The sequence below is a fragment of the Bradysia coprophila genome, assembly GCF_014529535.1.
Source record: "Bradysia coprophila strain Holo2 chromosome X unlocalized genomic scaffold, BU_Bcop_v1 contig_130, whole genome shotgun sequence".
NCBI lineage: Eukaryota > Metazoa > Arthropoda > Insecta > Diptera > Sciaridae > Bradysia > Bradysia coprophila.
The window spans coordinates 65,273-91,660 of NW_023503296.1; the positions used below are offsets into that span (position 1 = coordinate 65,273).

General features: G+C 35.4%; 2 protein-coding genes across 4 annotated transcripts; one reads left to right on the forward strand and one right to left on the reverse strand.

The window, feature by feature from the left end:
* Window positions 1-2,272: 2,272 nt before the first annotated feature.
* On the reverse strand, window positions 2,273-3,091 carry LOC119067955 (60S ribosome subunit biogenesis protein NIP7 homolog). Its single transcript, XM_037171279.1, has 2 exons — window positions 2,903-3,091; window positions 2,273-2,845 (listed from the first exon to the last, which is right to left on the reverse strand). Exons 1-2 carry the CDS (start codon window positions 2,956-2,958, stop codon window positions 2,347-2,349), a joined length of 555 nt encoding a protein of 184 aa, XP_037027174.1. The 5' UTR covers window positions 2,959-3,091; the 3' UTR covers window positions 2,273-2,346.
* Window positions 3,092-9,080: 5,989 nt separating this feature from the next.
* Window positions 9,081-25,016, forward strand: LOC119067951 (sodium-independent sulfate anion transporter). Of its 3 annotated transcripts, none has more exons than XM_037171271.1 (8): window positions 9,081-9,407; window positions 20,031-20,208; window positions 22,608-22,852; window positions 22,916-23,329; window positions 23,400-23,768; window positions 23,877-24,009; window positions 24,072-24,212; window positions 24,278-25,016. In XM_037171271.1, the coding sequence occupies exons 2-8, from the start codon at window positions 20,082-20,084 to the stop codon at window positions 24,778-24,780; spliced, it is 1,932 nt and encodes a 643-aa protein (XP_037027166.1). In that variant the 5' UTR covers window positions 9,081-9,407; window positions 20,031-20,081; the 3' UTR covers window positions 24,781-25,016. The 3 variants fall into 3 exon arrangements, with proteins under 3 accessions (XP_037027166.1, XP_037027167.1, XP_037027168.1); XM_037171272.1 differs by lacking the exon at window positions 9,081-9,407 and adding an exon at window positions 12,169-12,256; XM_037171273.1 differs by lacking the exon at window positions 9,081-9,407 and adding an exon at window positions 19,756-19,830.
* The last annotated feature ends 1,372 nt before the right edge of the window (window positions 25,017-26,388 follow it).

Here is a 26,388-nt window from a genome sequence, read left to right on the forward strand (position 1 = left end):
TATTTAAACTGAAAAAGAAGCGGGAAAATGGTTTTCATTTCAAGAAGGAGAATGCTCATTAATCTGCTGAATGTTGGAGCAACGCACTCCAAGAACAGGCACGAGAACAGAAATAAATAATGCTTAGTTTCCTCTTACCAAAAAAGTATACTCCGTGTGAGAGACAAAATTGAATATTTTCAATTTTTCCTTTGTTTATTTGACTGCTCGCTCTCTCACGGAGTACTTTTTGTTGAGTGGAGTGGACACTTAAGAGGCCTACAGGGCCTACACGACGCAGTAGTCCAAAATTCTCACCGAATTTTCACTTTTTTAATGTTGGCACAGGCCACTGCTCCATACAAAATAAGAGGCCGAATTACCGTTAAAAAATCTTTTTTTGTGCTTGAAGACTGAAATTCGACGGATTTCGACACGCATTCTAAGATCGAAAAGTTCAATTTTTCAGTACTTCTCAGAGAGAGGTATTTGCGGCCAAGAATGGTTATTTGTGTACCTGTTTTGGACGATTGATTTTAGGCGATTTCGCGGATTGTAGGCCGAACGAAGTGAGGCTTACAAGCGAAAGTGCCTTAAATCAACCGTCCAAAACAGGTGCACATGTAAGTTTTCATGCAGAGGGCCAGAAACCCGAGAAAATTCGAAAAATTGCCCTCATTTTCGGCCCCGAAGCATGAAAAGTACTTTCTCGGACGCTCTCTCCGGCCGAAAATGGATTTTTTTTGATACCAACATCGAAAGTTGATACTTTCGCCCTCGAAATCCGGGGCGAAAGTAAAAAAATGCAAGTTATGTGTTTGAGCGGGGAGAAAGAAAGAATACATAAAGCGAAAGTCAATATACATAATGCGAAAGTCGACTACATAATGTAATAGTCGACTCTTGTCAATAAGTGTACTGCGATCAAAATTGAAATAAAGCGTGCGCCAGTGCTCTTATTGAAATTAACATACGAAGTTGATACTTTTTGTTGCTGAATGATTTGTTAGTTATTTGTTAATTTTTGTGTGTGTTGTTGTTGTGATGGCTAAATAATTAAATTTTTGATATACCAGGGGGCTGCCGCCCCCTGGACCCCCGCATTTTCTGGCTAAATGCCTTCATATTTCAACAATTTGTTCTGATGTTTGCGATACGTATCAACTTTCGATGTTGGTATAAAAAAAAATAGTATGAACGACTCGGGGCAAAAATAAAAAAATTCAACCTGTGCGATTGAGGCCCTTGCCTTCGGCGCGGGCATCAACTCTCGCACACGGTTGAATTTTTTTACTTTCGCCCCTTGTCATTCAATGTACTATTTCATGCTTCGGGGCCGAAAATGAGGGCAATTTTTCGAATTTTCTCGGGTTTCCGGCCCTCTGCATGAAAACTCACATGTGCACCTGTTTGGGACGGTTGATTTAAGGCACTTTCGCTTGTAAGCCTCACTTCGTTCGGCCTACAATCCGCGAAATTGCCTAAAATCAATCGTCCAAAACAGGTACACAAATAACTATTCATAAATATTTTTCCGGCCGCGATCAAGTGTGCATCCTTTGTTGTTGAAATGGCTGTAGACTCTACAGTGCAGAGTGATTTCTATATTAATGGTGTTGTGGTTTCGTCTCATTTCAGTTTTCCACCACTCGTAACAAAATGTACTATTTTGTGCCTGTTATTGGAGGTTATTGGAGATACAGAAAAACGTCCATTCTTACGGTGCTATCCTGATGATTATTGGATAAAGTGGTCTATTGGTACAATCATTTTACTAAAAGTTCATAGCACTTCAAGGTGCGTAAGGAAGCGCGGTAAGAGGCTACAAGTGATTTTCTTTAAGTTTTCAAAAACGTTGACTTACAAAAGAGCATTTTGTTTGGAAAAATTGAAAAGGTTTAGAAGACGTCAGGAATCGAATAACAGATACCGTAAAGTAACGATGACAAAAATAGGCGACGAGAGCTTTCTGAACAATTGAAGTCGAATGTTTTGTATTAGCGAGGAAGAATTACTTTCGTAGGGCTGTTTACAACGAGAAAGTCTGTGTGCTTTTCTCTCGATAAATCATTCTTTCGTCCCTTCTTCTACTTAGGGTCGGAAGGGTCTGTAAAACAAAAATTCGGTTGTAAACGTTCTCACGAAAATGGAATTCCAGGCTGAAAACTTGCTGAAATTGTAGGCAAAAAATTCATTCACAGTTTTTTAAGAGAATTGATAAATTAATTTGGAACGACTGACTGATTGACATTGGGATAGTATGTTCGGTATACAGCTATGCTGCGCAGTGTGGTGCAATAAAATATCAACGTCAAGTCCTATTCAAAATGTTTCCGTTTTAATTTCCAAAATAATTGTAAAATTCGATTACATTATCGTCGAAAACAACGTATCTTCACTTCTAATATACTCCCCGATATCGCTCTGATGAAAGCATACAGTCGCCAGTGGATCGGCCATTTTACAGTCAGCCGTCGACCGTGCAGCTACACCGAATCCCAACGGAAGATCGTTCATGGAATACACCACAACTCCCTGGTACTTTGGTGTGTTTTCGGTGATTCGACCCAATCCAGATTTCGGAATGTGATTGCCATAGAGGAACTGTTGTTCGCAGGACGATTTTACCCAAATTTTGTATTGAGCGTACGGTGCCAGGTAGTTTAGGGCTGTTATGCTGAATTTGAATTTGTCTGTTTTGGAAAATTTGCCCATACACGTACCGACGCAAACCAACTGTTTGGGCGTTAGATTTTCGGCCAATTTTATTATCTTTTCTGATGCATAATACACTTTGTTGTTGCTCTCCCGAAAACAGTATGTACCATCCGGTCGATCTATCAACTGTTTCGCATTGGTCCCTATGCTGAAAGTGTACACAAATTACAACATACAAATCAACATACTAACTTCGTCAACTTACTATTTTGCTAATTTCTCGAAGAATATTTTGGCTCGCTCATCACTTAATCGTTTCATTTTCTTTTTGTCTTTGAGCAGCAGCTAGTGGCAAAATCCTGATGTATCTTACTCTTACAAGCAGTTTATCCCTTCTTCAGTAAACGGTATGAGCACATGTGGATATCACTGTCAATGAAGATTATGTGTCAAATGTGACAGAAATGAGTGGCCGATTTGACATTTCTGACTGTCACTTTGGTCACTTTTGAACAAAAAGTTTCATATTTTTCCGTTAGAGGCCACCTCGAAAACGAGTGAAAATTTAAAAAGGTCGACAACACACAGATAACCGTTTTTACTTCCAGAGAATTTTCATTCGGATAGTTGTTAAAGTTTTCACCTTGATAAAGGTAGAAAAACCGTACATCCATGTACGAACTTGGGTCAGTTCCAATGTTCACTCAATAATTTGTTGATAATACAATATTCTCCAATATTCTCATGACATTGTTACTAAAACTTTGCGATATAGGAGATAATTAACTTAAATTTCTTCTTGGATGTCAAATATGGGACCTAGGGCTTGACTTACACTTACCAAAAACGTACTCCGTATGAGATACAAAATTGAATTGAATTGAGAGTGAGCTGTCAAGTAAACAAAGCAAAAATTGAAAAAAAACCTAATTTTGTCTCTCGCACGGAGTACTTTTTTGGTAATTAGAAATCAAGCCTGAGACACTGTATGAAAATGAAGTCAAATGAGCACTGACAAAATTGATTTTATATGGCTCTGTGTGGTAAGACTAACATTATGCATCAGCTCGGAGAGTGAAATGTTTATTTTGACGAGTTGGTAATTGTGATCTTAAGCCGAAGGGCAAAATATTTACAATTTCACTCCGCAAAAGATAAGGCTACTACGTAATTCAGGTCCCTAGCCAAAATAAGTGCTCTTGCAGGTATATTACTCTGTCGTGTTGATAGCCAAGCTGCTACCAAATAAATTGAAAGTCCATTTTGGCTTTTAGGCTGGAATGCACTAGATTAGTAGACTGAGTATAAGAAAAGCTAGGTCACACTAATTTGGGCTCGTGGCCACAGCAGTATCGAAGAGGTAGCGAAGCGGACAAGCTTGCAAGAAAACCTTCAGATATCCCGCTATGTGGTTCAGAACCTGGTATTCCAGACTCGCTTTCAACTGCCTACTCTTTTAAAACGAAGAAGAATCGGAGAGATACTTGTATAACTAGACATTCAATTTCTTTTATCGCCACCAATCCGAAATTTTCCAAATGCCTTCTCTCTCTAAGTAGGAAAAATATTAAAAGCCTAACTGCTCATCGAATCACCACCTAAAATCAATAGATTTCAAAGATTCGCTAGATTGCGATAGATGTAGAGACATTGAAACAGGAGAATACTTGACTGTTTCCCTTATTTGTTAATCTTAATCTTAGAAAATCTTTTCTGTTTCTACGAAGATATCGCGAATGTTGATTTCGAAGTACTAGATTTAAGGAAACTCGATGAGAAACACATGTGAATGTTGTGGAACATGGGAAATTTTTAAAAAGAAAAATTTCTAAAGCAGTTTTTCTTAGCCGTAGTTGAATGATGACGACATAAAAACTTTACGTTCGCTCATATAAATAAGTTCACGCAATTTCTCTATCCTCTCCATTATATTCAATTTGTCATTTAATAAATTAATTAATTGACTTGATGCATATAAGGTATATCGGGTATATCCCACAACAAAAATGTTTCATTACATACCAACAGCTCGATAATATGAACTTTCTTCGATAAACGTGTAAGCTTATGTACACCGCAAGGATTTTTTGTTGCTTGAACTTAACATTCCAGTTGCATATATATAACGAATATTATATACACACATTTTGTCATGTGACTGAAATACAAGCTGAAATGCCATTTTTCATTTATTGCGCTTCACAGACTTTATATCTCAGAATCACGTGCTGCCACTATACAACAAGTTTTTAATGGTAAAATTTATTAATTGATCTCTTCGTATTTTGTATGATGATGGTGTATTGTGCGTTAGAAGAAAACATCAAAAGTGCATTGTTTTGGAATGTTTTGTTCGTTTGGTATGCGATCTTGGTGGTAGAATTTCTATAATGCTAGGGAACAAACACACAGTCATTATATCCCTAACTTTCATCTGATGTGCTTTTCCCTTTTTTTTGAGTGCTGAAATAGTTATTTTCGTAACTAGTGTTGAAAAACGTTGTTCCTAACTTATGCTAAAATGCTTTTTTAGCGAATTCGATTCAGCACTCGCCTCCGGCTCGAGCTGGAAACCTCTCATTCGCTAAAAAAGCATTTTAGCATGCGTTAGGAGATAGTTATTTTCCTTATGTATACTAAAGTGCATTTTTAGCGAATGAGAGGTTTCCAGCTCGAGCCGGAGGCGAATCCTGGAATCTAATTCGCTAAAATAGCCTTTTAGCATTAGTTAGGAACAACGTTTTTCCCAAACGACGTGGGAAATAGGTGACGAAGTCGATGTCAAAAAACTCACGAAAACGTAACTTTTATCCCGAGTTTTGTAAAGAATTATCGAAAGTTCATTAAATTCGATGAAAAGAACGTTTTCGCCCCGCCAGCATGTAAAATGTCACATTCAATGGCAGTTTTATTCGGGATTTTCCACGTAGAAATGACAGATGGAAAATTTTATGATTAAGATGTATAACGCACCGTTTAAGAGAAAAATTGCAATGGATTGATTCATGTGTAAATCGTAGGAACAACAAACAGATAACAGTTTCTACAAACATTCAGCTCAGTAGCAATGTCTGACTAATCGATTAAAAGCAATCTTGTGGTATCAAAACCTCAATCGAATGCAACTGTTTCTGAGTCTTACAAAAAGTGGGTAAAATGAAAGTTGAAATTGGGTAAATAGAACGGATGATTTTGTCAAATGGACATGAACAAAACGAAATGGAATGATAGAAGATTAATGTTCCGATTCAGGAAACATTAAAAACATTAACATTAAAACGCTGATATGGTCATGTGTGAAACTACTATCTACTTAGTGGATTCGTAGCTCTATTCTTTTCTCCACAATGACAGAAATTCAACACCTAGGAAGATACCAATCTTGACAACATAATAGTTTAGTTGTACAGTGCTGGCGTATAAAATATGGAAATAATAACTGCTGCTCCGCTCTGCTGCCAACCTTTCACACCCGGAAAGTATATCGCCAGTGCAATTGTGGAAACTAATACTTCAATATTGATAAGGTAAAAGCAAAATAAAATGATCGACTCTGGTTTTTGACAATTGAAATTCAATTGTCGAAAACCAGACTCGATCATTTTATTTTGCTTTCATTTTATAAGTATTTTCAAGAGACTCAACTCAAATCTTTTGCTTCATTTTCTGACCATCTTTTTTTATTAGAGAAAGCATTAGTCATAGACTGCCGTCTATTCCTTACAAGATGACAGATTCGGAGAATTAGCTGAAAAAGTGAAAATCATGAGAATTGCTTTGATACGAAAAAACTATTGTGACGATCTTTTAACTGACCATACCTTACTGATAAGGCTGTGTATACAGTTGTGGAGGTCTGATCAGTTCTTTTATTATATGCGCAGGAACATACTATGATGATTTTACGTATATTCATCACATCCTCGCGGCAGGGACACACTAAGTAAATTTTTTGAATGATAATTCGCATCTTGTCGTTCAGTGTGGTAGAGACCTCCGAGCCCTATACAAAGTTAAAAGAATTGCCTCAGTTGCTAGGAATCTCGCGCCGCGTCATTCACAATAATTCACATTTTGACACATTTTGTAAAAGGAAGATGTCACTTTATGGGCTATTGTGAATGACGCGGCGCAAGATTCCCTAACACCCATTTTAGAGGTACGGTACGAACAATCCAATTCACCTACCTATGCAGACTTGAAAATAATTAAATTTAAATGTTTCAATCAATGTTTCAGGACGCTACGAATGACCATTAAATTATGATTTTACATTAGGGGTTAATTTGATGGTTAATCAGTAATGGCATCCAAATTCTAATTCTAATGCGTCGTTCAATTAAAATGTTTTTATTTAGATTGTTTACTATTCGGTAAATAAGTTGATTTGTGTACATACATTTTGATTTAATTGAACATGGAATATTGTTAAAAATCCATTATTCCGAATTAAGTCTTGGACGAAAAAAAAGAAGAATTTGTGTGTATGCTGTGTATGTTCTCGTTCACTTCGGTATCTTCTTCTACTATATTGGAGTATAATATTCTGATGAGATGTGAGAATTTATTGGTATTGTTATTTTTATTAAAATGGATGTGTTTATCGCCGTCGATTATTACCATGTCATGTGGTTGAGCTTAATTAACTGAAGTAGTTCGGCTTAATTGCTATTTTGGAACTACATTCAATATTGTCTTGAAGTTGTTTCGTTGCCTCGTATACACACACCATTCATTTAATGAACTACTATAAATACTACGATCGCTATAAGAAATTGGAAATCGTTTTGCCGACTAAAGACCTTTGTCATTTTGCCGAAAAGAAAACGCCGAGTAAATATATTATCGTCCGAAACGGATTTTTGATTTTCGTGGTTGCATATAATGGCAAATGATTTCTCTGGCATGTCATTTTAATGAGTTAACACTGGCATATGAGTTAATAGCTTAAAGAGATCTCTATTCGCCGTTCGATCTGCGTAAGTGAGTTACTATCCTCAACCATGGCTTCACAACCAAAACTTGTGATCTTTTTTTCCTGATTTACGTGGCATATAAAACCGTGTGAGGTATGTTTCCAAAAATCAAAGGTAAAGTACGGCCTACCCTAGTAATGGTACATTGGTACAACGTATTTATAAAGTACGTAACTGCTTATGAATATCGAAGATTCGACTGTAGTGGAACCTCAAAATGAAAGGGACGCAGGAACATGCAAAGTGCGACCTCAACTGTCTATTAAAGATAATATTGCAACAATATCGAAATAGTTATTTTCGCAGGATTTGTAAAACTTTCAAAGATTTTTCATCGAATATCAGGCCGTCAGGAATTTTGATTTTAATTTGAACATTTAAGGTATACATCAATTCTGATACTGTGGATGGGCCTAAAACACTTTGCACGAATTGCGTGCGTACAGTGAAGTCAACCTTCGAATAAATTTGCGCAGAAATCGTTGAAATCTATTTTCAAAGAATTTGAATGTAATATCGTCGTTTGATTAACATTTAATATACATAACGAGCGATCGAACTGACGTCACTAGAATTTTCCATATTCAAACAGCATTTTACAGGAAAAAACCCACTGGAGAACCTAAACTGATGCACGATGAAATGCAATTATTTTTACGTGGAAAATAGTAAAAACAAATTTTTGCTAGGTATCGTAAACGATTGCAGGGCCTGTTTTTAACAAAAAAAATCTCTTTAAATTATCGTGAATTTCTTGATTTTGTCGAATTTTCTTAAAAATTTCTTCTCAGAGGTTTCTAAATGTCAGGAAAATTCAAGAATATCAAAAAAATAATATTTCTGTAAAAACAGGCCCTGAGTAAATTTCCACAAAATCCCTACAGACAAAAGCAGACAGATTCTGTAACAACGTTTGCATAAATTTCTTTCTTGTAACAAAATATTGCAACGACATGTTATGGCATGTCCATCGTAAGGCTAACAAATTATGTTTCATCTCGAGTATCTTCATCTATCCCAAATGAGTTAGAAAAAGATGTAAATTTTGCACACTATTTTCTACCTTCTCTTAACTTACCTACTGTAGGGACGCATCCTTATATGTGTTATATGCGTAGGCGGCATATGTAACATAAAATGACAAAATAATTTACAAAATTTCCAAATTCTTGAAATGTGTATACCTCACTTAGTCACAACAAGACGGTTATTAACCGTTAATTGTTCTGTAGGTAGGTATACAAATGGGATAAATGCCGACATCATACAATAACAACCACTATGTATAATGTGTATGTAAAGTTGTACTCTCTTTTTTTTCGATTTAGAGAACTTATTGTAAAAATTTGGCACATTTACATGCCATATTGATGTTTATTGTTTATTATGTACCAGATTTCTCCCCACTATTTAGTTTTCGTTTTAAAATCGATCGGTATGTGATGTGGTTTCATTCAATCAAAAAAGCTTTAACGTTCTTTTATACTTCAGTTGTAAATAAAACGGCGTGCTCGCAAGTTTAAAATTGATTTCGCAAAAATATTTTCAGTATAATACAACGCCGGTGTCGTTTATTTTTGATTGTTCTTTTTTTTAAGTTTTAAAAACGTATTTTTTTGTGAGGCATCTCCTGTGTGAAATTTATTTTTAAACAACCAAAGAAATTGCAGTAGAGTTTCAAGTTTTTGATACTGACCGACAAAAAAATGATTTAAAATTATTTGACAAAATTGCAAACGAAACAATTGGATTATACTGCAACTGTACCCTTCATTTGTCTTCACAATATTAAAGGTAAAACGAATAAATTGAATTGTTTGAAACTAACAACGAAAGGGGAACTTTGGCTTGTCGACAGAATAAGTAAAAAAAATAATAAGCGCAACAAGTCAATTTAGGAAACAACTCTGTTTTGCCCTGGAACATACTTCGACAAATTTTTACTTTTACCCACTATTTTTCTTCAATTTTACGATTTCTCCATAGTCAAATGACAATAAACAATATAAACATGCAGGGTCTGCTACCAATTACGTCTGTTAAAATTACAAATTTATGTTTCATTCCATTTTTATTTCAAGTATTTTAAGTTAATTCTGAATTCACCGTCATCCGTTTTGCCTCCATGTTCAACGACAGTTGGATTTTTTTTTTAAGTAATAATTTACATAATTGTTTTTATAAATAAAATAATTCCTTCAAATTCTTGGATGGAGGTATTGTTCCCATGATTGACGCCGCATTACCTTTTTGTATGGCTACACTTAAACGTTGTATAAGATATGACGTTGAACGTTACTCATTTGTGACCTCTGCAATTTTGGTGCCAATTTGTTTGATGAATCTCAAACCAATATCACCAAACACTCCAGACGTTTCAGTGACGACAGGAATTAAAATAAAATGATCTGCTAGGTCACTGTAGTGGTCAATTTTCTTTGTTTCTGCTTGATTCGCTGCATGATCCGCTTGTTGTGACGTTTTGTTCAAATACGATTGTGCCACGGCAGAGTAAAAGTAACCCAGGCAGGAGCGCTTGTTTGACTAGGGACCTGAATAATCTAGTAGCCCTATATTTTTTGCGAATAAAATTTTTCAACTTATGTCAGTGTTCATTTGAGTTCATTTTCAAACAGTGTATTAGGTCCCTCATTTGACGTTTCAATAATGAACCGCTCCTGCCAGGTTTACTTTTACTCTGCCGTGATTGTGCGAAAGTGTCACGACATGTGAAATCCCATAGTGCTGATTTGCCTCTCGCCCAAGGAATTAACGTCATTCCGTTAGGTTTTTTTTCCGTCTGGTCTTGAACAACCCGGTGATTCTCGGACTGCAGGGATTTCCGCAGATTTTAATGGCCCTTTGGATAATTAATGCCCTTTGCACTGGATAAACCATTACGTCCGTACTTATCTACAGTGTCGCCACTGGCATTTCATACATGAGAGCACATTGTTTGAAATGACAACTGTCACGTACACGGAGGCAATAAAAACGGATGACTGTGTGGCCACCTTTAGTGAAGAATAGATTATAGATTTGAGCACTACTTCACAGGACCGTCAAAGATTGACGCTTTCGGCAAGTCGGTCTTCTGTCACTTCACATGAACAATATTTTCATGGATCGAAAATTTAAATTTCCAAGCAAGTGAATTTGCTTTTTAAATTTCGTATCTTAAAAGACCGACTCGACGGCAGTGCCATCGCTGATATGAGTGACGAGAACAATTCCCACAATCTGCTTTAAAAATAGCATTTGCGGACAGAAGATTATATTTTAGACGAACAATTGATAGCGTTTTGTTTGGTCATTTAACATGTCTCAATTCGTTTAACCACAGAAAAATGACGAACTAACAGAGGTGAACGGTACTTCCCTTTATATCTCGACTTGAGCTGGTTCCAGGCTCTATAGCTCAAACAAGTCGATTGTTTTTTTCAGCAGAATCATACGTAGAGATGTTAGTCGAAAATTTTGTAATGTTCATCAGTAAGGCTCAATTTTCTTAACGACTGAGAATGTTATGAGAAATGTGAAATTAAATCGTATCTGATTGTTGACCTCACCTGCGTTTCGGATCTAAAAACCAGCAAGAAGCAGTTTTTCCTTTGATATAACATTGTATTCCTTTACCGGGCGGTCACTTTATGTACTAAAACATCTACTCACATTTCAACATTAATGCACGTACTCAAAATGTTCATTTGATTGGTAATCGTCAACTCATTCATATAACTCAATTAAACAAGCAGCTGCTTTGAAGCAGATTCTAAAATACTGCAACAAGTTTAGAAACATGTACGACATATTCTGATCACAGAGTTTCCTAAATGTTTTTGTTTTTGTGTAATAATGTTTACGAAACAGTGAATACCTTCGGAAATTTACAGTAATTTTCCATGGAAACGTTTTTTTTTTAGAGAGAATCTTTCTGAAAATTTTCCATCTCCAACTAGATTGTTAGTCAGCTGTTGCCTCACGATATTGCGTGCAGTAACTGCAGTAAAAAAAATGAACAAAATTTATTGGGAGAAATTTGACGAGTTCAATTCTGTGAGCGAGAGATTATTGTCAATAAAATCACATGACACGCAATTGTCTTCTGTGTATAAAATAATGAAATCGATAAAATACAATAACATCGTACAATCGTGTTCTTTTCCTAGAAGTTCCCGAAAGGCTTTGTTTTTTTACTATAATACCAACCACAATGTTGACTGTTGTACTGTTGATCATTAGAAGTTAATTATATTTTCCACTATTTTTCTTGAAAACAGGCAATAGAGTCAGCTAATGCCAATTTAGATAAGATAAAAGATGTCATTTGCTTATTTGTATAAAGATGTAACGATAAACCGTTTATTGTTCCCTGGCAAAATACAATTTTAATTAAAATAATCAAAATTCACATGCATTAAGAGATTGCGCTGATAACTTCTCGTCAAATGTCCATTATCTCGATTTTCTTTTTAAATCAGTCTGTTTGAAAATATATAACAACGGTTTTCCGACTCAAATCTTAGTCGTTCATTTTATTATAAGTATTTAAAAGGCGGGCTGGCAGTATACATTAATTACTTTGTGTAGACTGTATGTCTCACAGTGATTACATTGGTAGTTTTGGGAACACAAGCAAAATTGTGAGTACTCCGAGCATATCATAATTTACAGTGCACAAACGAAATAACTCGTGTAGTTGAACTTCATTTTCTGTTTAATCGAAAGACTGAAAATTTGGAATTTCAAACATTCCAAAGAAAAAACATTTGAATCTTTGTGACGACGACGCTTTTAAATAAAATATTATCAGATCATCAGACTGTTAGAGAAATTTCAATTATTTTAACAAATTGGTGCAGGTAAATAATATTTCCGAACAGCTGTTTAAACAGTTCTGAATCTGGTTATCTGGTACATGTGAAGGAAAAAAATGTTTTTTGTGCATTCTTAGGATTTGGCAGGTTGTGCACATTCAATTTTTTTTTTATTTATTTAAGAAAATTTCCAGAATCTCAGATGAATTCGATTTCATTTTCATTCGCTAAAGTATTGTTGTGGAGTCAGAGTCCTTAAAAATAAATCATTTCTGTGAATTTGCAAATTGATTAAAAAAAATTGAGATTGAAGGTACCTACTGGTTGAAGTTTCTCTGTACTCGTGGTTCGTGGTGTGAAGAAACAAGATTGATTTGATAATTGGAATCTTGAGGAGGTTAACAAAAAAATAAAATACAAATTTAACGACTGTGGACATTGTATATTTTTAACGACTAGGGTAAAAAGGTCAGTAACAAGCCACCTTTATTATAATTAAGAGCCACCCGCGTGAAGTAGTTCAAAAGTAAAAACAAAGGGAAATTTTTTTCATGTTTATTTTCTATTTCTATTTTTTATAAGGCTAATCTTACACCATTGGCCAAGCCAATGTTTGCTGTGCTTACGGCATGTGTAGCTTCATTTTTAAACCGTTTAATGTGGGAAAAACTTTGTAGCGATTTTCATCTTAATTGGAAGTAATCAGTATCTTCCAGTATCTTCCAATCAACCCCTTCAATAATCCAACACACAGCAGATCCAACCAAAATGACTTTGCCTATATATGTGCCTTTCCGTCTTTTTTCAATTTATCCTTAAATGGAAACACATTTCTAATCTCCCTCGGAGTTTCGGTTTTCTTTTTACGAAACTCAGTGGAAACTCTTTATTTTTCATTCGAAACTCGACAGTAATGCACCTGTTTATCTTGATAATTTTGCATTCGATCGACGATGTGTTGTCCATCATTTGTTGACAAATTTTAAAGAATTTTAAGTTCAACAAGCTACCTACATACGCAAATCGGTTGCATAATTAACTATTCAAATTTTCAAAATTTAATAATTTGAAAAGAATGTTCGTTTATTCGATCATGTGATAGAAAAAAAAATTAAGTTAACAAAAACTGATAGCAATTCAACAAAGATTATGCCAAAATTAGCATGCTTCAACCTCAGCTTAAGCCATTTATTGTGTAATAAATCGATGATCAGATATACCAGAGAGAGAAAAAAATAATTATGGTAATTTTTGCAGAACAATAATATAATTCAACAAACTTGATTTAATTGGGAGTCATGACGAAGACGAAGTGATAAATTATCGATAAAACATATAAATTTTATATTCAGCTGGAAAATCATGCTGTATCATTCTTCTTCTTCATGCTTCTCAATTTGATACGTAAAATGTGGTTGATAATTACCCAAAAACACTAACGTCGTGGAATCAGATTTTGTGAATTTTTCAACTTATTGTACCATTCACAGTATAAATTATTCAATCGCGTGTCTAAGAAAACCCAACTACTTCATACACTAATTATCTACATATCGAATGAATATTTATAACATGAAATTCCATAAAAAGACAATCGAGTACACTTCAACGACACCTCAGTAAATATATAGTAATACTACACGCGTACAACACGGCATACAGTATTAATAAAAATAACAAGAACCCAAAGAGAAGATCAAGTTTATGGTCGAATGAGATAAATTACATGTTATAAACTATACTATCAAATGCTTCTATTAGATTTTTTTTCTTTCTTCTTCTCTCGATTAAAACATGATTTACGTATCAAAGTGTAAGACTCGCGCGCTTTAAAATAATTATGACGACAAGTATTATGCAAGTATACAAATCAAGTTTTTCAGTTGCATATTAGAAACGGGTAGTAGGTTTTCCAAAGCTTTTGTCATCGAAAGGTAAAATTGCACAAGAAAAATGTAAAAGTTCAGTATACTTGCGTTACAACGCATTCCCGTCCATTCAAATCCACTCAAGTCGTACTTCCTGGGGAATCATAGTTCTTGGAGAAACGTAATTTCTGTGGAATCATAATTTCTAGGGAATCGTAATTCCTGAGGAATCATGATTCCTGTGGTCTACAACTGATTGAAAAGTTTATTATTAAAAACAACAGACGGTCATGCGCTAGGCAGAACGTTTGCGGATCGTAGGCAAAGGGGAAAACGGAAAAGCCAAAAGCTCGTATGTTCGTGTTGTTTGATCCTACAAATTTTTAGCCCCGTACGAAGTACAAAGGGGCTCATAGGATTACGATGCCGTGTGTAATTGATGGAATTCGAAGCAGACAGTAAGGGCAAAGTGTTTGCCTATGTTCATCTGTCTGTGACGTCGCTATCTTGAGTAAATCAAATCTGATTTCAAAAATCTGAAACATAGTCGAAATAGTGAGGCTAAGTTCGAAGATGGGCATATTCGGGTCGGCCCTTCGTGGGTTAGGGCCACCTAAGTGATTTAAGGCCTTTTCGTGATATCTATGGCAAAATAAATGATGTAAATGACACATCAATACCAATCCCCCCAATATCAATCCAGGAAAAAAAAGTTTTTTAAAATCGGGTGAGTGGACCTAGAGTTAGGGCCTTAGAAGTGAAAGGCTACTCGGCCCTATTTGTATTTTGCATATAACTCGAGTAAATTTGAACCGTTTTTCCTAATTTTTGTTTCATTTAAAAGGTAGTCGAACACCGAATGGAATGTTATTAAAAAAAATAAATTTGGGTCCTTGGACTAAGGCCGCTACTAGGGCCCTATGTGTATTTTACATAGAACTCGAGTTAATTTCATCCGTTTTTCGTAATTTTTGTTACATTTGAAAGGTAATCAAAGGCCAAATAGAATGTTGTTGAAAAAAAAAATGGGTCCTTGGACTAAGGCCAATACTAATATTTGTTACATTTGAAAGGAACGTCGTATGGGGCTTCGTAATTGCGCTCTGCGTAATTTCTAGGGTAACAGACGCACTAGGGTCACGTACGCAATAGATAAATGGGTTCGTACGGGGCTCAGTCGCAGCAAACGCTCCGACTGTTCTGATGGATCGTTTTCTTCAAGTTTTCTGTGTGTGAGGACTTGCACCACGTCGCTGTATCATCGTGATATACCATGATTCCGGGGGAATATTAATTCCCGAAATTGTTATCACTGGGGAATAGAAACTACCATTCTATTAAAGAAGTTACCGCTATAGGAGTTTTATGAGAATTTGAATGCTACAAGTCTACTTATCACTGTTATCATACCTACATATAGCCCCTATTTTTGGAACAATAAAGAGCTATATAACTACACGTATTTTTACTACACATGTGCTTCAAAAGTTGAAGTGAGCTTTTTATTTAAATAAAACACGTTTAGGAATAAATGACCTTCCAACACACGAGTTTCAACTCTAATGAATCGGACCATATTATTTGATTTGTAGTAATTTATCATATCGAAACCATCTCTGATTCGTTCCTAGTGAATATTTAATTATTTAAATACGAAAAAAAAACTGCAACAATTTTCCTGAACAAACTTTGATAAGTTCGTTTAGGAATGCATATAATTGGAAACCACGAGTTAAAAGAATGTTTTTTGTCTCTTTAGATGGAATGACTTTTTTTGTTGAGATGTAAGAATGAATGGAACTACGAGCACATCTAAACAAACAACTATTAAATTCGAAATAAACGCAAAGAAAAAAAAATTGTTTAATAATTGTCGTTGTAGATAAAGTGCATTTGATGCAAGTTTTACAAGGTAAAATGATATTTCGTTGTTTTGATTGTATTACACTTTTTCGACATGCTGTTTATGGCATTAATTTTTCCGGTTGAACTGCAAATATGAAATTAAAAACGCCTTGAGATGTAATTCAATTTATTTATCTCGAAAGGTGTTTATTACTTCTGTTTCATAAATCACCACATTTTCTAACATCTATGGCATTTTCCAATCGAACCCCAGCCAAATAAGTATTTATTATCCGATGGGTTAAAACGCTAGTTCGAATAACAATTGGTTGGCAGAAGATAAATACATATTTCTACTTCAAGTTCGAGTGATTGATGCACTACTACTATATAAAACTAAATATTTTGGTAAATTTCAATTTTACTTATTTGGATTAGATAACCATTCAGATGATGTGTTACATCATGTAGCTGACATGTGTGTAGAATAGAATAACCAGCTAATGATTAGTGCACTAAGAAAATATAAGTTAAGTCAAGTTAAATATGTCTGGAAATGTAAAGAGAGATTTTGTATTTTATGCAACACCGTTGTGAAAATTGGATTTTACGTGCCAAGAAATTTTAACAAGAGCGAAAGTTTCCAATTTCTTATTTCTCCCCGAAGTGAACACGTAGTATTTCATCCGTGCGTGTGCGTGACGTGAATCACCGTTTTTAACCAAGAAACAAACACTTCAATTTATTTCATCATTTTCCAAATAAAAAAAAGGTGACAGTTGTACAGAGAAACTCTTGTCACCACATGGACAACAGAAACTTTTCCACCTGAACTGTTATCAGATAGAGATCGTCAGACAATCGAAATGCAAGGTAAATGCAGCTTTCGGCCTCGTCTCGTACCAATAAACTTAGCACGAATACTAGACGTTTCAACGTTTCCTCCCTAGCTATGTTTTCTCTTCTCATCGTTTTCACGATTTCCACAGATGAAACCTAAATATATTCACAATTTACAATTGAACGCAAGCTTAAAACGAGTTCAAACAATTTCTCGACTAAGTGTTAGGATTGTCAGTCAATGCTTAAAAACAAAAATATTATTGAAAACTTACCGTGTTGGTTGACGATTTAAAACGCAAAAAAATAAACAAGTTAAAGAAAGTTCACGTGATTAATTCATTCCAGATGTAGCTATGTAACCCAACAATTAAATTAAAATTGCAAAAAAATATTATTTCAAATTACTATTTGCAAGTCATTCGCCAAATTATGTAGTTATGTGTTCACGTTCATTGAGAGAAATTGCTGGCAAACTCAATTTTAATTACGGTCGAGTCTTGTTTAATATGTTCATCCATCAATTTTTTTTTGGTTACATATATATATATACGTGTGTTGACGCGATCGCAATGGTTAATATATTCAGTTAAACGATCAATTGACTTCTAATTATCAATTCTACAGCCGGTAGATAAGAGCGAAAGATTTTTTTTTCATTCTACAACTACTGATGTTTATCAACAACAGAAAATGGTATTTTTCATGTCAATATATCAGTTAAGCTGCGATATATGGTGGGAAACGTTAATGAGAAAAATACGAGAACAGAACGTATTGTTTTAGCTTCCTCAATGCGGAATAAAGTCTGAAATTCCCGGCTTGAGCTTACAGTCTTAGATAAACAGGATATTACAAAGATGAATGAAGTTCGAAGACTCGTTTACTGAAGCCAAGATGCTAATTTCCTTTGCAACTAGACATCAAATTATACAAAGCAAATATTGTTAAAAATTAATTATTTTGTTAAAAATCAACAAATTTTAACCATGAGATTGTTTCTCAATTTATTTTTTGTTTCTCTTACTTCTTATTCGAAATGAATTGTCAATAATATGTTGATTAGCCTGCATGTCGACGAGATCCTGTACCAAACATAAAAAAAGCCGATTTTGTTGTTTTCATCGAATTAAATTGCTATTTGCTTCAATAAATTCAAATTCAAATTTTTGCACGCGCTCGAAAACCGCTTGAAATTCCTTGACTTTGATGTGTCTTACGATAAAAGTTCAACGATTACCATCCATCGAGTATAGTTACATCAAAATTATAATCATATCGGAATATCGTATCGTAATGTTGTGAGGTTTTTTTTGTCGGTTGAAAATTTTTAACATTAAAACAAACATGCCGTAATGTATACATAATGATGATCTACCTATAATCAAGAAAACACTGAAATCAATATCGTATTATGTTTGTTTTAAGTCGGTTCTTTTAGCAAGAAGTTTTGAATTAGAAAAAAAAACCATTTTTAGAAACAAAATTTTTAACAAAACGATTTTGGGCACGCTATTACAACGCAATGACTTTGATTGATAATTAGGTATCATATTTAATTTCACAGAAAATTATAGGAATTAGTGTTAACGACAATTAAAATACATTTTTACATGTGTACCATGTCTTGTTAATTAACAAATTGCAGCTGCATAATTATATAAGAACTCATCGCTATCGATAACATTGTCACACCATCAATTAAAATTGATAATTGCACGTGATTAGTTTTGTTTTGCTTTTCGCTGATTATTGTAACGATTACGTTACAGTCAGTAGCGCCCCATTCAGTTGGAATTATGGAAACATCTATATTCTAAGACGTTAGGCAGACATACGAAGAGGCATTAGAAGCCAATCTATCGCAGATGCCAGGAGTTCACTGGAAGTCGTAACAGACGAGACATTCAACTCAACTATTTGAATCCCTTGGCAAACTAAAGTAAATGCAACTATTGGTTTTAACGTTGCTGGTTTAGTGTTAGTTTCGCTCACAAGATGGGAAATTAGAAATAGAATCCGCAGGTGACTTTAAGAAAACGTCTTGTGCACAATGTAACTTAATTCGACATTATGTGCGAAGTAGTTTCATCATTACTTTTAAGAATTTGTGGTGACCCAATACCATAAAAAAAAGGATTCCATCTTACACGTAAGAAGTAGACTTTTTACCATTAATAAAATGTAGACTGCTTTCGCTGGAATGTTTTTAGCACATTACTTACCAATGAATGGATTCGAGGCGAAGCTGCAAGCCCCAAACTACTCAAAAACTTGAGGTAAATTATTAGCATCGTGAAGTGAAGTTAGCTTTATCTCACGTTTTTTGGTTAAAAAAAGCTCGGCTACGCCTCGCTCGGCAAATTCACACAAGAAGTGCCATTGTGATAGGTAATGTACTATATTATATTTCCACAATTTGAGGTGCTATTTTGCACCTCCTCTGCGATACATACGATACATATTCATTCGCCGAGTTTTATTATCACTGTGTCGATGTATTGTCTCCAACCTACACAAAAGGTGATGTTGTAAAGCGTTTTTTCTATTTTGTTTTTCTTCAAATTTTTGATGATTTAACAGGTTGAACAGAAATGCTTGTAATGCCAATGGACTTTGTAATTGATTCACTTCATTTCTAATATTGTTGTTTGCCGAAAAGGTCATTTGCATTTTTTTTTAAAATTCTATCATTCGGTTTAACACGAATCTTATCGTTTCATAACCGTTACTTGCAATATAAATTATTCATTTGCCAATGCTACTACACAGACATAGTGCACTTTAGTACATTGGTTATGGGTTTTGTATGTTCCACCGTAACAATTTCAATTTCAATTTCAACTGGTAAAATGATTTTGATTAATATAATTGTTACGCGTTGAATGTTCGGTTTGGATACTTATTAGTTAGAAACGAAGTTTTAATTTTGATTTGAAGGAATTCTGTAGGTCACAGAAAGACTTTCTATCCGATTTATTCGATTCTAAGACATGCGACGATGATTTAAACAACAGGACGTAACCGATTTTTGTGTTCTATTTCAGTTTACAACGGACGAATTTTATTGATTTCTGAGTACCTTAACTTAGAACAAAATGAAAACCGACACAGCATCAGATGGTGCTTACATAAACGAAGCTCTAAAATGTTCCTCCTTGAATATATCAAACCCGAAAGAAGACGAGCCCCATGGTGGATTAAAAGGATCAAACGAATATATCTGTAAGTAACCAATTTCTGTCTTTACTAATCAAAGCCTGTGTAAGTGTATATCAGTGCCACGATCAGTTTTCACAGGATACCATTCTCTTAAAAACGTATGCTCCACGACTTTTATTTATGAGTGATTGTTAATATGCCCCTTACAGGAGTGTAGATCTAGTGTATCATCGTAGAAAAATAAATTGGATGTCACATTGAAGACATGACGGATGAAATTCGAAAAAGGATTTTTTTTTAAATCAAACGCCAATCGTGTCTGGCACGACAGACCTTTGATCGAAAATGTTGTTTTCAAATAACATTCGTTTTGTTACATACGAGAACTTTTAGACAGAGCTTATCGCTTATTTACATTCGGTGTCCATAACAGATGACTAGTTGTTGACGTTAAGAAAGTAGCGAACTTCTCTATCTACACCGGGATTTTCGTTGATAATCATTGATATGTTTACAATTTGAATTTTCTTCGTATCGCTGTGTAACAATGTCTTTGTTTAAGAGGATAACGTAACATTTGCTTGGATTTCGTACTGGAATAATTGCTTGTCATTCAGCCGTTATATCAATAAACATAAGTTTAGCTATTTTACATTTTGATGCAATGCATTTATTAAAAGTTTTGCTATTTTAATTGCAAATAACACTCTCAACTTACCGGTATAATAAGCATATTTAGCATTGTTAATAGACCAAATGATTGCTTTATTATTTAATCAACAAGTAGTAATGAATTAAACATGCCAGGTTGTATACTGGGAGCTTGCACTGAAACGTCATTATGCTAAAGAGAAGAAAGGTTAAATGATAAATGACATAAACATGTTCTTAGTTAGTTTGCTCAATTTATTCCTCAAATAATGTAAAATGTCAGACCCGACGATAGCAATACATTTTAATATTAAAATTATTTCAATTGCATGGACTTTCACGTTTAGTGTAGAGGTGCATTTAAGCTGTCTTAGGGGATTCCGTTTTCATACAGTTTTGTCTCCGTTTACTTGACAGATGTGTTTGGATAATAGAATTGGGGGCGTGGTTGAAGTAAACGGATGGAAAAGTTTTTTTTTGAAGACTGATGACTTATTTTAGTGTCCGGGACACCGGGACACCTCACAGCTTTGAAGTAAAAACTTCGACTGACAACAGATTAAACGGATGAAATAGTCATTTACATACCTAGGGATGAAAAAATGAAAATGGTGATTACGGTTCTGGTTCTGAGATTTTGTTTTGAAGAGTGTTGTCCTCGAAGGCCGAGCTGATAGAGAGAGAGATGCTGCGACCACACAAGTGAAAATTACAAACTTCAACCTATTACGTAGTACATTTTACTCGTGAAGACACTCTGAAACGACGTTTAACCCTGCTATCGTTGGACAGAACGGACAGATTGGCTCAGTGCTACTGAGTTCGTAAGCAAACTCAAGCTTTATAATTTGGGTATTTGGAGTGCTTAGAGTTTCCATCTAATAGTACACAGTTGAATGACGTATGTTATGGGTGACTTCATACCATGAATTCTGTGTCCATAATATCTGAGTCTAGTTCGTTAGTAATGTCTTATTTAGTTAGTTAGGCGTAAAGCCCGTTAACAGTGCTGTTGTTATGAAGAAAAAAATAATTGTCTATCGAGTGCTGAAATATGACCACTTCGCCTTTCATTTTCACTATACTTTAGTCAAAAGAGTGAAAAGATTTATTGATTTATTACAAACCTTGTCTTCGACTCGGGCTACAAACACCACTAAAAACACATCAAAAAATATTAATCATCAGCATGAAAATGCATGATTATTAACGGCCTCTGTCTCGGATCAGGTTCAAAAATGTTCGTATCAAAACGCGACTCTTTAACTTTATCTCTCGTGATTTCTCGGCTATACATCAAGTTAAATTGAAAAGATTTTTCCTGCTCATCGAATCATTTCACTCAGTTTTCATATCACTTACAATATCTTTACGATCTGTGGGTTACAGTTGATTAAATCCAGCAAAAACATTCGTTTTTCTCTATCGAAAATGATTATGACGATGAAAATTGAGTCGACCTTGGCAATGGTTGGGAGATTAATGTGTTCTATTGTCAGTCAATATTATACCTACTGATATAATCGGTGTCGTTTTTGAAAAACAATCCAAACAGATTGTTATGCAAACTTTCATGCAATTTCATTAATTAATAACAAAAAAAAGTCGGTTTCGCAAAATTGCGGAAGTTGTGGTCATAAAAACAGTATCAGTATCATACAGTAAAATTGCTCAAAGAATCAGGTAGCGAGAAAACCTGATATAATTTTGTAATGTGACCCTGTTCGTATTTCAATTTCTATATTTTATCTATGCCAAAGAGAGTCTCTTATTTTTAACCCCTTTTTCCTTTTTTTTTTTGCTAATTGCAGTAACCTCGGACGATGATCAACCATTAAAACGTTTCACATTTAACAATTTCAAAGACTGGACGCGACGAAAGGCAAAGAGTACCCTGACAAAAAAGTTATTGTACAAACGTCTACCAATTTTACGATGGTTACCACAATACAGTGCAGATGATGCTGTGGGTGATCTAGTAGCCGGTATCACAGTCGGCCTAACCGTAATTCCTCAGGCATTAGCTTATGCAGGAATTGCTGGTGTTCCGGTTGCAGTGAGTTTTTCACACGGCCAACACAATGAGCACTTTCAATTTAAATAATTTTCTTTTTCACAGTATGGCTTGTACAGTTCCTTTATCGGTTGTTTCATTTATATTATTCTGGGTAGCTGCAAAGACATACCAATGGGTCCAACGGCCATTGCATCATTGTTAACGTTTCAGTCAACTGGTGGAAGTTGGCAGAAAGCGGTACTGTTGAGTTTTGTAGCTGGCATCATCGAATTGCTGATGGGAATTTTCGGGCTTGGTTTTCTTGTGGACTTTGTTTCGGGACCAGTTGCTTCGGGCTTTACGTCAGCCGTGGCATTGATTATTGTTACGTCTCAAGTCAAAGACATACTAGGCATTAGTGCAAAGGGTGCAACATTCCTAGATATATGGAAGTCAATTTTCCAGGATATTCACAATTTAAGAGCATGGGACACCGTTTTGGGAGTAGTGTGCATAGCCGTTTTGCTTAGTATGAAGGTGGGGAGACAAATTGGATGAACCATTGACTCTTGCGGAAATTAACTTATTTTTCTTCGAATATTTGCAGATTTTAGCTTCAATTAAAATCGGTCCACAAGAAGACGACCAAAAAACCAAATCTCAACGAATTTTAAACAAAACATTTTGGCTCATCGGAACATCCAGGAATGCGATTTTGGTCATTGTGTGTGGTGTTGTTGGATACTCATTCAAGAATGCTAAAATGACGCCATTCAAACTGATTGGGGAAATACCGCCCGGTTTGCCCAGTGTCCAGTTGCCACCGTTTACCATGCAACCGGATTCGGACGAAACGTTTTCGGATATGATATCGAGCATGGGATCTGGATTGATTGTTGTACCGTTGATAGCGTTGATGGAAAGCATAGCCATCTGTAAGGCATTTTCCAATGGAAAGTCTGTCGACGCAACGCAGGTAAATGAGGATTAGGCAATTCGTTGGCATGATTTTTTTTTTTTGGCTCAGCATGATAGGTGTCTTAGGATTAACAATTTCTGAATCTCTGAATTCTTCTCATTTCAGGAACTAATTGCAATCGGTACATCGAATATCGTCAACTCATTTTTCCAAGGTTTTCCAATCACCGGATCATTGAGTCGAGGAGCTGTGAACAATGCTAGTGGTGTGCGAACACCCCTAGGCGGATTGTACACAGGTTCGATTATTAAAGAACAAAAAATTGAAAATTGTGCGATCGTTGACGATTGACTTTTGCAGGGCTTTTAGTTATATTCGCGCTTCTGTTTTTCACGCCGTACTTTGCATTCATTCCGAAGTCAACTCTTGCTGCTATCATAATTGCTGCCGTCGTTTTTATGGTTGAAGTCAAAGTACTTAAGCCAATGTGGCGTAGTAAAAGTATGTGAGATTTGTGGTCATACTTGTCGTTGCATCAAATTAATTTAATTTTTTTTTTAAATTAGAAACGGATCTTGTTCCTGGCCTGGGAGCATTTATCAGCTGTTTGGTACTTCGTTTGGAAATCGGAATCCTTGTCGGCATTGGCATCAATATGGCGTTTATACTGTACCATGCGGCTCGTCCGAAAATCTCCATCGAGACACTGGTCACCGTTAGCGGCACAAAGTATCTGATAATAACGCCCGACAGATGTCTCATATTCCCATCAGTCGATTACGTTCGCAATTTAGTATTGAAACAATCACTCCGACAGAATCTACCGGTTGTCATCGATTGTTCCCACATCTACGGAGCCGATTTTACCGCAGCCAAAGTGGTTGAATCGTTGACAAACGAATTTGCGGCCCGCCAACAACCATTGTTTTACTACAATTTAAAGCCGAGCGTTTGTGCAATTTTTGAAGGACTAAAGCCGATCGATTTTGTCGTATATTATCGTGAGGATCAATTGGATGATTTACTTAGAGAAAGTGCCTATAAGCCAAAGTCAGTATTAAATGTTTAGTGGAAGGAAAGGACACTCTCGTACCTAATATTTTTGCACAGTGAATTTGTACTCATGATAATAATTATTGTTATATTGTCTGAGTGTTTTCTACTTTAATATAAGGATTTTAGACATTACCGATTAACTTTCAATAATTCGTAGAAACGTAAGAAGGATGTACTTAATTTACTGATAGATGAGACAATAAAATGAGTTTTGTATGTTTATGTTTCAAGTATGTTTTATGAGTTTCATTCATTTTTTTCCTGCCGCATATATACGAGTTTTACACCCAGAATGAGTATGGGAACGGTTTGTGCTGTGGTCCCATTTTTTATATTTTCGCTGTATTTTTCACTTTCCGCTGATGTACGCCAATTGAAGTAGTGCCTATTTATTACTTTATTGTATCTGCGTCTCGAGTGCATCTTCAAAAACTTGTAAAATGTACTAAAAACCCTTTTTCATTCAGGCGGACCAAAAACGTCACATTCTCTCACCAGAAAACAACAACAACTTTCTCTCACTTTTTTTACACATTTCGTTCCCGGTCACGTCACTTTTCGTGTCCAGTTATGTCAATTTTATTTAGAAACTTCTTACATTTTATTTTGTTTTCATGCCTTGGGCATAAATTACGGAATTTTTCTCGCAATTTAGGCCCTCAGCATGAAAAGTTGTATTACAGTCTTTCATTATTGGAAAGCAGTTCCAATATTTTGTTGAGATAATTTCTTTGTTTATTCTTCTCATTGTACTTTCTTTTGTCGAACGTAGTTCAATAAATAATTCGATCTAAAACAAAAATCGTATGTCCAAAATGGAAAAATTATTAAACGAAAACGAGAAAGTACGGCATTAAAAAGTAAGACTGTTGATTCTTCAACACTAACTAGTACGACTAGCTACCAGCTAGACTCTAGTTTCTTCGAATAGGATGTGGACTTTGGGGGATTTGAGGATAAACACTTAATTCGGGCGTGTTGCCCTTTCAACGTTCGTATTTATTCTGAGGAAAACTATTTTTACTTCCACAAATCAGTGCCAATTCGATTGTTCTTTTTATTTAACCGAGCACTTCGATTGCAAATGAAAACCATTACCGTTCGAGATCCAACATCCTCCCACTATTTTTACGATAGTAAAAATACATAAATCTTGAACGGATCCCACTTCGTCGTAGCTGTCCTTTATCGACTACCAATTGTCCAGTGTCTCTATCGACAACCAATTGTCTACTGTCTCTATCGACGACCAATTTCTTCGGCTTTACGGAATCAACCAACCACTTCTTCTTCGGACTGATAAATCTGATCGAATGACCAAAATCGACACGCGTCTTGACCAATCGAATGCTTTCAATCAAATTTACGAACTTTCCGGCTTTACGGAATCGACCAACCTTCTTCGGCTTTACGGAATCGACCAACCTTTTCTTCTTCGGCTTTACGGAATCGACCAACCTTTTCTTCTTCGGCTTTACGGAATCAACCAACCAACACTGCTTCGGCTTTACGGAATCGACTAACCATTTCTTCCTCGGCTTTACGGAATCGACTAACCATTTCTTCTTCGGCTTTACGGAATCAACCAACCAACACTGCTTCGGCTTTACGGAATCGACCA